Here is a 14,005-nt window from a genome sequence, read left to right as displayed (position 1 = left end):
ACCGGTCTTCGAACAACGAGAGCGAGGAGTACTCAGATCGTTGGATTCTCAAGTTCGCGCGAAAAGTATGTCCTGATTCCGTGCCGGCACGGATGATTCCTCGCGAAACGACGAATTCGGTAGACGAGATCAGCCAGCCTTTTTCAATGCTGGAGCTCTCACTCGCGCTCCTTTCGTGTGGCAATTCGGCTCCGGGGGCTGATAGAATCAAGTTCAACTTGTTGAAGAACCTCCCAGACGTCGCTAAGAGGCGCATGTTGAACTTGTTTTGTCAGTTCCTAGATCTCAATATTGTTCCGGATGATTGGAGGCAAGTGAGAGTTGTAGCCATTAAAAAGCATGGAAAACCCGCGTCAGATCATAACTCGTATCGTCCCATCGTGATGTTATCGTGCATTCGAAAATTGTTGGAGAAAATGATCCTTTTTCGCTTGGACAAATGGGTTGAGATGAACCACCTACTCTCAGATACTCAATTTGGATTCCGTAAGGGCAAGGGAACGAACGACTGTCTCGCGTTGCTTTCCACTGAAATTCAGTTGGCTTTTGCTAATAAAGAGCAAATGGCTTCTGTCTTCTTGGATATTAAGGGGGCTTTTGATTCAGTATCGGTTGAAGTCCTTTCAGACAAACTCCACGCATGTGGCCTTTCTCCATTAATCAATAACTTTTTGTACAATTTGCTGTCAGAGAAACATATGAGCTTTTCTCATGGAAACTCTACAGCTTCTCGATTTAGTTACATGGGTCTCCCCCAGGGTTCATGTTTAAGCCCCCTTTTGTATAATTTCTACGCCAGAGAAATTGACAATTGTCTAAGTGACAACTGCACGCTGAGACAACTTGCAGATGACGGAGTAGTGTCTATGACAGGGCCCAGAGAGGCCGATCTGCAAGGACCCTTACAGGATACCTTAGACAATTTGTCTACTTGGGCTATTCAGCTAGGTATCGAATTCTCCACGGAGAAAACTGAGTTGGTCGTTTTTTCTAGGAAGCATAGCCCAGCACAACCGAAGCTTCAACTTTTGGGTAGGCCGATCACTAATTCCATGTCTTTCAAATATCTTGGGGTCTGGTTCGATTCCAAATGCACCTGGAGATCCCACATTGAGTATCTGAGACGAAAATGCCAACAAAGGATCAATTTTCTCCGAACAATTACCGGAACGTGGTGGGGAGCTCATGCGCAAGATCTTCTAACGTTGTACCGGACAACGATTTTATCGGTTTTAGAATACGGTAGTTTTTGTTTCCAGTCGGCGGCTAAAACTCACATCATCAAACTGGAACGTATCCAGTATCGTTGTCTTCGTATCGCGTTAGGATGCATGCACTCGACTCATACGATGAGTCTAGAAGTGTTGGCGGGCATGTTGCCACTCTCTGATCGGTTTTCGGAAGTATCCCTCAGGCTCCTCACCCGTTGTGAAATTATGATGCTGAACTGGCGGCAATACATTATACGCTAGAAACGATCGCCTCACTTGCACCAGATCATTATTTTATTTTTACGGATAGTCTCAGTTCTGTCGAGGCTATTCGCTCTATGAGGCCGGTAAAGCACTCCTCGTATTTTCTCATGAAAATACGAGAGCTTTAAAGTGCTTTATCTTTAAGATCTTTTGTCATCACCTTTGCATGGGTCCCATCTCATTGCTCGATTCCGGGCAATGAGAAGGCGGACTCGCTTGCAAAGGTGGGCGCTATGCAAGGCGATATTTACGATCGACAAATCGCCTACGATGAATTTTTCTCCATTTATCGTCAACAGTCACTCGTCAGCTGGCAGAATAAGTGGAGTGAAGGAAGTTTGGGACGATGGCTATATTCGATCATCCCTAAGGTGTCGAAGAGTTCTTGGTTCAAGGGGTTGGATGTGGGTCGAGACTTCATTCGTATGATGTCTCGCCTCATGTCCAATCACTATTCGTTAAACGCTCACTTGATCCGTGTTGGGCTGAAGGACAGCAATCTCTGTGAATGTGGACAAGGTTACCAGGACGCAGATCACATTATTTGGTCTTGTGCTGAGCATCGCGGAGTCAGATCTGAACTGTACCAACCTAACGTTCCAGTTCGGGATATTTTGGCTAGACGCGATCTGGAGTTTATGAAACTCTTATATGTTTACTTTAAGAATATTAACATTAGATTGTAAGTTTGATTAACCTTGTGTTTAGTTTGTATTTTGTACGTGTGGGTTCTTTTTATGTTTGTTTTCAAGATGAATAGAAATTAGTTCATGTTTTAGGACTAATAAAATATTTGTATCGTAAACCACATCTCAAACCTCCCTCTCCCTTTCCCATCCAAAAAATTGTAAATCTCCACTAACCTCGAGACAACCGCGAGTATCCGGTCCAGCTCCTTTAACTTTAAAAATAAGACATCAATAATGTATAACGAAAATGATAACTCGGCTCTGTAAAGTTTATTCGATTGAGCCTGTACAAATAAAGTAATTAATAAAAAAAAAATCGGACTGGCATTGTTTGTTTGTGAAAAATTTGATGTTTGGTAACCCAAATGTTTTGTTTTGAAGAAACAGCACAACAAGCAGTGGAATCCGCACCAAACCAAGACGATGATCCAGAAGATCCCCAGCTGGACAAGCTGATACCGGACAAACTCGATAGAGTGATCAAGTTCATCCGACCGCTCGACAAAGACAACACCAGAACGCATCAGATGGCATTAGAAATCTACAGCCACTGGGGAAAGCTGGTGCTGATGTTGCAATCGCTGAAGAGGGCTCACGTGATCGTTGCCGTTTGTGTGATTTGGTTCTACAAAATTTTGAAAAGCAAGATTGTTGACAATTAAATTGATGAGAGCGTGAAGCCGAACTCGTTTGTTGAGCCGAGATGGTGGCTAAACCTGCGAATTTCGGTTCTATCCGATTCTCTTCCTTTCACAATTTTAGAAGAAAGCATCACAGTTAAAAGCATTGACTTTTTTTTATGATATATATATTAACAACAAGCAACAAGCACCCTACGGATGGTTTACTTGTCGTTGCCCGAGACAGAGCTGGTAAATATCACGGCCGTCATGTGACAAAGCGAAAACAGGTCCTCTCACAATCGCGAGACGAAACTACCTATCATTATACCCCGTTCACATTACAGTCTATATATCACGTAATATAGCACTCATACATAGGATTTCCAGTCAAAACTAGGTGTGTGAGTGCTCATTGCAAGACACCGTACGGCAGTATGAAAATTGAATAGAAGTTGAAAATGAGCGAAGGGCCATTAATGCGACAGTTTTTTTAAAGATAGACGCACATCTTTGCCTAACCCGTACGATGTACGCGGAGACTTGAAGTATGTAGACTTGGAGACATACTTCAAGTCTCCGCGTAGATCGTACGGGTTAGGCAAAGATGTGCGTCTATCTTAAAAAAAAAAACTGTCGCATTAATGGCCCTTCGCTCATTTTCAACTTCTATTCAATTTTCATACTGCCGTACTCTAACGGAACTATCCACCTTTTAATGTTTAATTTATTTTGCGAGGCATAATTAATGGACGATCCTTTAATTGTATTGTTTTGTGAAAGTATATTGGATTCTTCCGCAATTTTGAATCAATTATGCTAACTCAAAAAGGCTTTTCCCCATCCCATATTTCATTTAGACTTAAAGTGAAGACAACATATCAAGAAGACTGGCAACTCTTTCAATTTCTCATACGTCCGCTATGAGACAGGTACAATCGCGTCAATTTCTGAGATCGTAAAAATATGCACACTAACTTTTTTCACCGAACTCGGTATATGTTTTGACGAGATTAGAACAGCTGAGTACTCGGCGATCTTTTCGGTAATGTGACCAGATGTTGAGTACTCGGTAGATCAGGGACTCTTGCGAGTTGTCAAATATTACTGAAATGATTGCTTTGGTGTGACGACAAGTCAGTACTTTTATGAAAAGCTTTTAGCTAAAATATACAAATGCTGTAAGTCGATAGCTGAGTACCTCAGTAATTTTAATTAACGAAGTTCAATAAATACGGAATTACTGAAAACCGGATTTTTAACCGGAGCTTCCTATATAGAGGAAAGTTCCGTCCACCCACCCTTCGCTATTTCGCTATTGAGTTGATTTATGCATCTGGTTAAAGTCAAATCAGTTCAGAATTGAATTTACAGATATAAGGGATGGTCCATTAATTATGTCACGCAATTTTGGCCCATTTTCAACCCCCCTCCCCCCTTTGTCACATTTTTTGTATGGACCTTATTTTTTTTTTGTATGGCTCGTCACAGTTTTCAAAAACCCACCTTCCCCTTAAATGTGTGACATAATTAATGGACGACCCCTAAATAGATAAACTAATGCTATCATTCTCCCAATTAAACTTTAAATTTCCGCACCGTAGAGTCACACTATGTGTATGAACTTATGGTACACCCGAGGACGCACTCTGGTGAATCTTCAGAGAAACCACGGAGCATGGTTCAACGGTGCGAAATTTTTGAAGTCTGATCGAGCGAATACTACCATTTACCTATCTATTTTAAGATGGATTACCTGAACATTTAATTGAATTTAAAAGTAATGAACGATGCTCGAAAGAGCAATCCACCCGCAATCATGTTTGTCAGCGTGCTCACTCCCGATAGCTCGATTGATCGACTGTGAGAGCAAATAACCCACACACCATGCATATGCGAATCTCGTGCTCGCGATGCGTATAGTGGTATGAGAATGGGAGGTAAACATTTACTTAACAACAGCCTATAATCAGTGCAACCGATAATTTGAATAAAATGTTACCCGAAGAAGTTAAAATCATTCCACCTGTGGGTAGGTGTGGAATATGCAGCCAGGTATCACATTTGCAAGGGTTGATTTTTTTGTGCCATGTTTGTCTGGAAAACTGAAATTGAAAAATGCGCTTAACATTGCGATCCGTTTGGGCGACAAGTTGTCATTACCGTGTACCTGCATGTGTAGCGCCAGCCAGTTCAAATGTTTGACAAGTGACGAGTCATTATTTTCCTTCCTCTTCGTTTGTTAACGATGTCATTCAAATAAATACAGGTAATATAATGGCAAGGCAACTATATAAGCGCAATATTAAAACGATGCAATGCTCCTTAAACAAGGGGAAAATGTTCTTTTACTACGCAGCTACTCAGATTTACTGTTCATGTGTTTTTTTTTATGCAGAAGAGCGAAGCGACGGGCAAGCGTCTTCAATGAGCTTCCAAAAGACTCTTTTAAAATCTTCTTAAAAACCTTCTTTCCGAGGTCGGTGGGATTTTTCTGAGGCATACAAATCAATGGTCCCGACCCATGTGTGCTGAGGGGTGCGATATCCTAAGCAGGTGTGAAGCTGCCTCCATGAACGTTCGATTATCGTGTTGTCAATGGATAGCAATCGATATCCGTCGGTGATTGGCCCCATGATGGGTTCAGCATGGCGATACAGCTTTGTTACTATTTTGGCGAGGAGATCGCAGCGGGGAAAGTGCGGTTGTAGAGCAAATTGTAAACAAACTCGGTCGCTCCTCCATACACACATCCAACATGACTGAATCTTGAATTTGGCACATTAGAACACCTATATGTACTCACCTTGATTGACACTGGAGTAAATATTGTAAAGAAAATCCTGAACCGCTAATAGCGAAACCCACACGGTAAGAAATATTGTCAATACTTACAAGTATTGACAATAATATTGATGATGTGAATACAGAAATATTGTCAATACCGATGTATTGACGTCAATATAAAGCAAACCCCACACGCTTCAATATATTGACGTGAAGGGGAATTATTGACAATAATATTGATGATGTGAATTCAGAAATATTGTCAATCTCGTTATATTGACGTCAATATAGCATGTATTGACAATACGATTATTGTCAATAAAAGCAATCGTGTAGGGTTCACTTAAAATGTATTGACAATACGATTATTGTCAATACAAACTGTCGTGTAGGGTCCACTATTGACTGTTTCAACTCCAGGTGAAGAAGTTTGGATTGTGGATTGGAGAAATCATGCTACTCGCCCAATTAAGCATCTTAAATTGAATGTAGTTCAAAATCTAAGTTTTTTTTTTTTGGGTTTGTTACAATATTTGCATGAAAATAGTAATTATTGAACAGTGAGCGGTGACTGGCGATCTTACGCTACAAACTACCATTTTTAACTTAATAGAAATGTCATCCTTTCATGCTATGCAATGGAATAAACATCACTTTCTGCGTAACTTTTACTCCATTTGATTTTATTACGGCTCTATTATACTTGAACTTTAGATCTTCACCGGTCAAGAATTTCCGACCGGATGAACTAAGCCCCAGGTTAATCCAGACACTCGCCCATCCCGCCACTATAATAGCATAGCACTCCCACCACTGACTGTGACCTTCTTACTGCTTCAGCAGCTGGTGTCGCAGAACGAAGAATGGGGTACCCAGTCCGGATCCGAGGAAAACGATGAACAACGCAGTCAGCTTGTAGCGGTTGGTCAAGCTGAAAGGCAGGTTCTGGAAGCAAACGGAAATCAATATAGGGTTTCACTGCAGAATAATGCTCGAAAGAAAATGCCACATTATATAATGGTGCGGCTGTGCTTACCTCACCGGGGATTCCACCCTGGGAGTGAGAATACCGGACCAGGTTGGTCATTCCGGTGCGAGAAATGGCGGCGGCGCGAGCAAACATCTTGATTCTGTAAAAATAGCAATTGAAATCGGATTATGGAAGGCAAGACTTCCGGGATTTTCAATTTTTGCACAACGTACCCGTGATTTCTTTAAGAACAAACTCGTTGAAGAATGAACGTGAAAATACGAAATGACAGAAAGGCTTCGACGACAGCTGCTGTCATTTACTACTTGCAAGATCGTTACGAAAGGGCAGGCGTTACGATTTCAAAGCTGCACGGAAAATATTAATATTTAATAAATAATAATCAACGGCGCCGATGGTGTAGTGTTAAGCGTGATTACCTCTCACCCCAGCAGGCCTGGGTTCAATCCCAGACATCTCTAAGCTCAAGCTCAAGCCGTTAGTCCCCGATTCATGAGTTGATGGGTCGATAGGTAGGGTCCAGGTGTGGGAGCTGCCTTCCTGGCGCGTCGGTAGCTTGGTGTTCAGCACGGAAAACAAGATCGACGGAAAACAAACCAAAGGAAACAAAAAATAAATAAATAATAATTAATCAATAAAAATAATAGTTGCTGGGTTGCCCCTAAAGGGCCACGCATAAACGCGAACCATAACTAGACCTTACCGAAAATGGTTAAAAACTGTCTATAATCCCTGCTAAACTGTAACTGAAATGGTTATGAAACTGTACATGAACGTTTGTGTGTTAAAGTTTTAACCTTATCTATAATGCTTTTTTTATAAATGAACCCTAATAAACGTGTACCATACACTGACGATATCTTAGATGGTGCGACCATACCACATAAAATTGGGATGATATCCCGAATTGGTGGTTAGGCGCATCTTATGGTTATTGTTTATGCGGGAACCTTACAAATAAATGGGTTGTTAAAAACCATCACCATTCAAAATTCTTGTTTTCGCCATACATTTTCGAAAAAAAAAAACTATTGGAACCTTTTTACTTATGGTTTGAGAATTTTAATGGTAATGGTTATGGTAGTCAGTAAGGTCCATGGATGGTTTTGTATTGTTGGTCATCTTTACGTGGAATAGGGGAAATGGCTCAAATGTTGACCTATGGACCTAAGATTGGGCCCATCGCTAAAAATCTGCTATTTATCAATTTTATCTAGATGAACGCCTCATTAGGACGGTACTAATGGATATTTTAGGTCGCTAGTGAAAATTTAGTCGAAAATAGGAAATTATGCCAAGCGCAAGGGGTGGCCACTCTACACACTTGTTTTGCGGCAACTTTTTTCTCATTGTACCTCAGTGTGCCGCAGCTGTACCGGCAGTGCAAATAAGTCATTGAACTGACTTTTGATTACTTGTGAATAATGCCTTGTTTGGCAACCCGGAATTGTAACAGCTCTTGTTTTTATTTTGTTTTTCAATGTTTTCAAAAACGATACGGACTCCAGCTGGGACTACACACTGGATGCATCCGTCTCCAAGGAAAGGATGCATGCAATGGACGAGCTCCGTTGCTACACGATCCTTCCATCTTCGGCGGAAGGCCGACCCCGCACAACGAACGTCAATCATTAGTCAACCAACCCTTCTGGGAGCCGGCGGAGGAAACGGATTAGCACCTAATTTTTCACCGCCCGAGTATCATCTGTAAAACTGGAAACCAACCAGTGTTGGGAAAATATCAAAAAATCAAATCACACCAACGCCCAAAATCACGCTTGATTTTCGTAGACAAAAATCAACAAGCAAACTACTGCGGTTGATTTTGCAAGCTGTGATATCACAGTTCGGAATATCAAGCTAACAAAACTCACCAACTGCAAATCTCACCAAACTGTGGTGAGATTGGGTTCAATGATTTTTGCTTTACACCCGAATGCAACCGAAACTTCCATAACGGCTTGCAGCAGTCCCTCACGTCTGCCATCGGTGAAGATTAAAAAGAGATAGCAAACTATGCTTTCTCTTTCTAAGAAAACGATGTGCAATGGAATCATTGTTGTGTCGAGTCAACTCTCAGCTTGATTTTTGCACGTTATTATTATTATTTAGCTTTATTTAGGAGGCTTTCAGCCTTAGGCTGGTTCGCCTCCAAAAATTTTTGCACGTTGTGAATAGCCTCGCAATATCAAAGGAGCTTGTAAAATCAATATCAAGCATGATATTTTGTTCCAATATCACGCGTGATATTGCGAGCGCATGAGAGCGGAAAAATATCAATTGATTTCTGATTTTGCCAACACTGAAACCAACACCGGCCGGAACACACGTCGGACTGATGAAGGACGCACCGCTGACCCGAAACGGACCAGCCAATTTTCCAAGCAGAACTACTTGTCAGAGTCCACTAACCCGTACACCCTGCCGGACAATTCGATCAGCTTCAAGGTCTACAGCGCCTCCAAGAACAATCGCTTCCCAGGCCAGCAAAAATCGCATTCTCCACTTCTTCAATACCCCACCCGTATGCCGTCCGAGGATCTGCTGCTGACTGCATTCACCACCAAGGACTGCCACCCGTCGCAAGTGCGAATGATCCCGCTGAAATCGGAAAGTTCCTCCTCCGGATTGGTCGAGATCCCGAGCGTAGCCCTGGTGATGAACGCCATCATGAAGTGCAACCACAGCGCGTTCGATCACAAATGCACAAAACTCCCGTTCATTATGAAGCTGTTAGTTGGAAGTGCAAAAAGGCAGGAGAGTAAAAATAATTGGTTGAACTTTTTGAGACTTTGCCAAGACGGTCCTCCAACATTATATGAAGGACGATGGAATGGTTGTAGAAGCAGCCACCGCCATGGATGTATTCAAGCAGTTCGAATGGTCGGATGGTATAGTTTTCCAGCGTCGGCCACGGCTACACGAATTAGCGATGCATCTCCCACGGTTACGGCTGCTTCCAATGCTGCTGCTGCTGTTCCTTTTGCTGGTCCGTCTGCTCTAAAATTCGTAAAAAAAAACGGACCAGCAGCAGCATTGGAAGCAGCCGCAGCCGTGGGAGCTGCATCGCTAGTTCGTGCAGCCATGGCCAGAAACCTCGGTCAGGTCAAGATACTGCTGTTAGCTGTTCTTCGTCTGGGAGGAAATGTGGATGCGACTGCCGTCACGGGTGTAACGATTTTGAAAATCCATGGCGAGACTTGGTGGAGATTCACGGTTGTTTTGAAACTAATTTGACTTAGGAGTGGCAACATCAATAACAAATTTTGACATATGCATACTGCGCAGGCGCAGAAAAAGTTCAGTGTTGCCAGTAGCTCATAAAAATTGTAACCATGGGTGCCAAACAACGCCAATGACTGCACCCGGGTGTGCCCAAGTTTGATTTTGGCACACTGTGTAGAGTGACCAACCCCTTGGCCAAACGGTGTTATGCCAAGCGGTATCATGCCAAATGGGATACTCCCTTTTTAAATGAGAGACTTTCAGCCAAACGATTCTCTTTTCCCGGGTCTTTTCCGTCGATTTGCGTTATTTTAGACAAATTAGCTTGAATTCACTACAGTATCCCAAGCAAATCAGGCTCTCGTTAATCCAACATCACGGTTTCTTATGGAGCCTTTATACATTGATTTGTATGGGTTTGACAGTCGGATTATGGGATCAACCTCGCTAATCCGGTCACGAATTTTCCGGATCAGCGGGAGAATACTGTATTTGAGCTGATTTTGACAAATTAGCTTGAATTGGATTAATTAGGCATATTGAGTTCATTAGAGGTATAGGAGGTTGTGGCTTCCCTTTGCTCAGTTGATAAAGGCACGCACTAAGTTGAGTTGCTAGCCGGTGTTAACTCCCAATAGGGACATAATAAACCCAAACAAGAAGAAGGGGTATTGAGGTATTTGCATATTCGTAAAATGCTTTAAAAATTTCATCAATTTTGGTGCACCAGAACTATGTTATGCTCACGGTATCTCTGGAAGCTTAACATTATTATAAAATACAAATCAATATCTCTGAAACACCTACTAAACGAAATTTTAGGTGAACTCTTTTGTTTAAGGCTAGTTTTAAAATGTTCTATTTTTTCCATACATTTTTTGGGCTTCAATGGTCGAGAGTGGTAAATTTTAGGCTCGATGTACACTGGAAAATACAAAACAAAAAAAATAAAAATGATTTTAATTTTCCTGATAAAAAATTTCCAGACTAGTCTCATATGAAAGGAGTAATCCTAAACTTTTGTTCGGTGGGTGTTTCAGCGACTGATTTTTTCAATAAGTTTTTCTTGCAGAGACACCGTGCAATACGCATTTGGAGACATTCGATCTTGCTTTGTGAGCGCTTGTCACTGCTGCTTACGCTTAGAAAAGGAATGTTTCGTCTTCTGTCTTGGATTGGTTTGGACTGTTTTTAAAGCTTGTAAAATTTTAGTGCCGCGCACCCCTAGTCAAAAATGGGGCAATATATTTCTTTCCATTTCATTTTTCAACTAAGGTGATTTCGGAATAACAAAAGCACCTTCCCTATTATTCAATTGGTCGGTACACATACAAATAGTTTTATTGAAAACCTAGACTAACCTTTCGGAGCTTTTGAATAAAGCTCCTTTCGCTCAAGAATATGCGATTTTAAATGTTCAACAATTCCATTCTGGCAGTTGAATGCATGACAGCAAACGTGGCAAATGTATGGCTGATATCCTGTTAATGAAAGAGAAGATGATTATCAACACTAATCTCACCCTGCTAATGCATATATAGCCAACACGAACCAGTATGAACCCGTATGTGTCGCTGCAAATGGAGTATGTCCACAAAGCTCTTCGAACAATGTTCGCAAGTAAACGCACGATCATCGGCGTGCAGTCTTTGATGATTTTTTAAGTTTGAAGTACTATTGAACGCTTTGTCACACTTTGAACACTTGTATGGTTTTTCGCCTAGAAATTAAAAAAAAAAATCCTGGTGAACATTTCGAGTTTTTAGTAGTTTAGATCTTACCCGTATGAACCCGAATGTGTTTTCTTAAATTGCACTCTTGGTTGAACGTTTTAGGGCATCTGTCACATTGGAAAAGTCCCTGTGGTCCATGTACTTTCTGAAATGGTTCGACATACGTTATGTTAATTCCCAACACCACCAAGACAAATGTTTTCAACTAACCATATGAGATTTCAAGTGCGGTGCACAGTAAAACGTTTTATCGCACAATTCACACGAGTACGGCCGTTCTCCTAAATGTTTCCGAATGTGATATTTCAAGTTATTCCCCTGTACAAACATTCGATCGCAATACGGACACTTGTGTTGCTTGTCAATCTTGTGCATTCGCATATGTTCTCTCATGTACGTCACAACCCGGCCACAGATTTTGCATTCTTCCGGAGTTTTTATCTCCTTCCCTTCCGGTCGAATCTTCCGAGGTCTTCCTTTCTTCCGCTTTTCTCCCGTAGGATTTGGTTTTCTCTTTGCTGTTTTCCTTTTCTTCAACGGTTTTTCATCCTCCGATGTTCCTTTACTGTGATCACTGTCTAATTTCGCATCTTCATCGTCGTCAGCGAAGTCTTCTCCCCCTGCCCATTCGAAATCACTCGACTCACTACCGGAGTCGGCTTTAACGGCTAATTTTTCCGCTGCTTTCCTGGCAACTCGTGTTCTAGGAACATTTTCCTTTTCATTTTCCGTGCTCTCATTTTTTTCCTCGTTAATTTCAATGATCTGCTTCGTATCCGTTGTTTCGGGCAATTGTTTCGCTCCGCGAATACCCTTTCCTTTCCTTTTATTTTCTTTGGGAGTCACCCTTTCCTGGTCTCCATCGCCAAAGCTAATCTCCAACTTAACATTGACATCCTCGAAGATGTCTTCCTCGCCACCACCAGGCCCGTCCAAAGCCATGGGGTCTTGGAAGTTGAGCGGATCGTAATCCAACGCATCCTGATCCGGTTCGTTTTTGATTACAAATTCAACCACCTTCGGTTTGGCGTTCTCATCGTACGCGTCGATACGTTTGCGACAGGTTTCACAGATGGGTGATATCAGCCCGCAAACCGGTGTGACCTGTTTGAAAAGGGATTGTGTAGGAAATGATTGGAAAGAAAACAGTCTTCATTTTAAAAATTGTTTAAATTTTACATATATGCCTTATGTTTTCGCACATTTTGATTGTTTTGTTGAATACAGTACTTAACTATAATAAAATTATTTGATTTGAACCTTAAAAAAATGACAAAAATCAATTTTAGGGAAAATTGATGCTTTGCTCCCGAATTTACTTTGAATCCATCCCGAACCATTTTTTATTAAATGTGTTATTAATAATGTCTTGATTTCCTCCCCTGGGGCCACATTGCGCATCTCGAAACGGAAGACTTTTTGTACGAACGCTTGTATGAAAAAGTTTTTCGTTTCGAGATGCGCAATGTGGCCCCTGGACTAATGGCATCCCTGAAGATTTTTTTTGAAATTCTGGTATACAATTTAAAAAAAAACTAATAATTATTCCACTTATTTCAGCATTTAACCACCCCTTGCCATACACAGTGCGTTCCCACCACGAGCGTTACGTCTTAGAACCCTGGCACAAGACCGAATCCTTCTAGGGATGTAAACAAACTAGTACCGCTCGCTACCTATCCATCTTGCAGCGCATTCCGATCTTACCTCAACTCGGGTGCATTTGTAGATTTTGTTCAGCATCCGGGTATCGTCCGCATCGCAGAAGATCGATTCCATGTCCCCTTCCGACGAGCCACATACTTTGCATGCATTTTCTGTCTTCACGAACGGGCTGAAAATCGCGAATAGGGAACGGTTATTCCATGCCGCTGTGGTCACTGAGCGCTTGGACAAAGCTCCATTCCACTCCGAAATCACTATTGTACCACCCAAAATAGCTGTGATGCTGCATACCACGTTAGAAGGCACCGATAACTTACCTGTCTACATCGGTTAATCCTGCCATTTTCAAGATTTCACTTTAGATTCCCTAGAAAAACATAATTTTCCGCAGAGAAAACAACACTCTTTGACTACAAAACTTTTCACTCGTACGGATTGTTTTCTTTCTCTGACGTTTGCAGAAAAGTAACGCCTGCTCTCAGAAGCGCAGCGAGCAAGGTCAATGTGAGGATGGGTTAGACTATAGAGGCAAAATTTACTCAATTCAGTTTAGGTTATAAGGTAGACGAATTTGAATAAAGGATAAAGGACTCCTTCAACATTTCAAAAGGGCGAAACTGCTGTTGTGAACAATGACTTACACACCAAATTTTAGTTTTCATAACAGTAAAACGGTTTGCTGGACCATGATCAGCAACACAAAAGTATTGCTGAAAATGGCAAATAATATTGACCGAAAAATTCAGCTAGCATAAACGGTTTGCTGGACACCTTAGTAAAGAACTGTCAAACTTTTAGCGTCACAGTCGCAAGTATTTGC

The 14,005-nt window shown here is 41.6% G+C and overlaps 2 protein-coding genes across 2 annotated transcripts; both read right to left on the bottom strand.

Annotated features, from left to right (window-relative positions):
• Window positions 1-6,252: 6,252 nt before the first annotated feature.
• Window positions 6,253-6,853, bottom strand: LOC135708552 (cytochrome c oxidase subunit 7C, mitochondrial-like). Its single transcript, XM_065230654.1, has 3 exons — window positions 6,775-6,853; window positions 6,608-6,701; window positions 6,253-6,516 (listed from the first exon to the last, which is right to left on the bottom strand). The coding sequence occupies exons 2-3, from the start codon at window positions 6,692-6,694 to the stop codon at window positions 6,400-6,402; spliced, it is 204 nt and encodes a 67-aa protein (XP_065086726.1). The 5' UTR covers window positions 6,695-6,701; window positions 6,775-6,853; the 3' UTR covers window positions 6,253-6,399.
• A 4,201-nt stretch (window positions 6,854-11,054) lies between these two features.
• Window positions 11,055-13,598, bottom strand: LOC135708551 (zinc finger protein 771-like). Its single transcript, XM_065230653.1, has 6 exons — window positions 13,503-13,598; window positions 13,228-13,354; window positions 11,731-12,624; window positions 11,569-11,665; window positions 11,340-11,507; window positions 11,055-11,268 (listed from the first exon to the last, which is right to left on the bottom strand). The coding sequence occupies exons 1-6, from the start codon at window positions 13,526-13,528 to the stop codon at window positions 11,144-11,146; spliced, it is 1,437 nt and encodes a 478-aa protein (XP_065086725.1). The 5' UTR covers window positions 13,529-13,598; the 3' UTR covers window positions 11,055-11,143.
• Window positions 13,599-14,005: the final 407 nt, after the last annotated feature.

Source organism: Ochlerotatus camptorhynchus, unplaced genomic scaffold, assembly GCF_037179485.1.
Source record: "Ochlerotatus camptorhynchus isolate MF236.1 unplaced genomic scaffold, CSIRO-AGI_Acam_v1.1 ptg000330l, whole genome shotgun sequence".
Classification (NCBI taxonomy): domain Eukaryota; kingdom Metazoa; phylum Arthropoda; class Insecta; order Diptera; family Culicidae; genus Ochlerotatus; species Ochlerotatus camptorhynchus.
The sequence above is the reverse complement of the archived record's forward strand: the minus strand, read 5'-3'. Positions and strand labels throughout refer to the sequence as shown.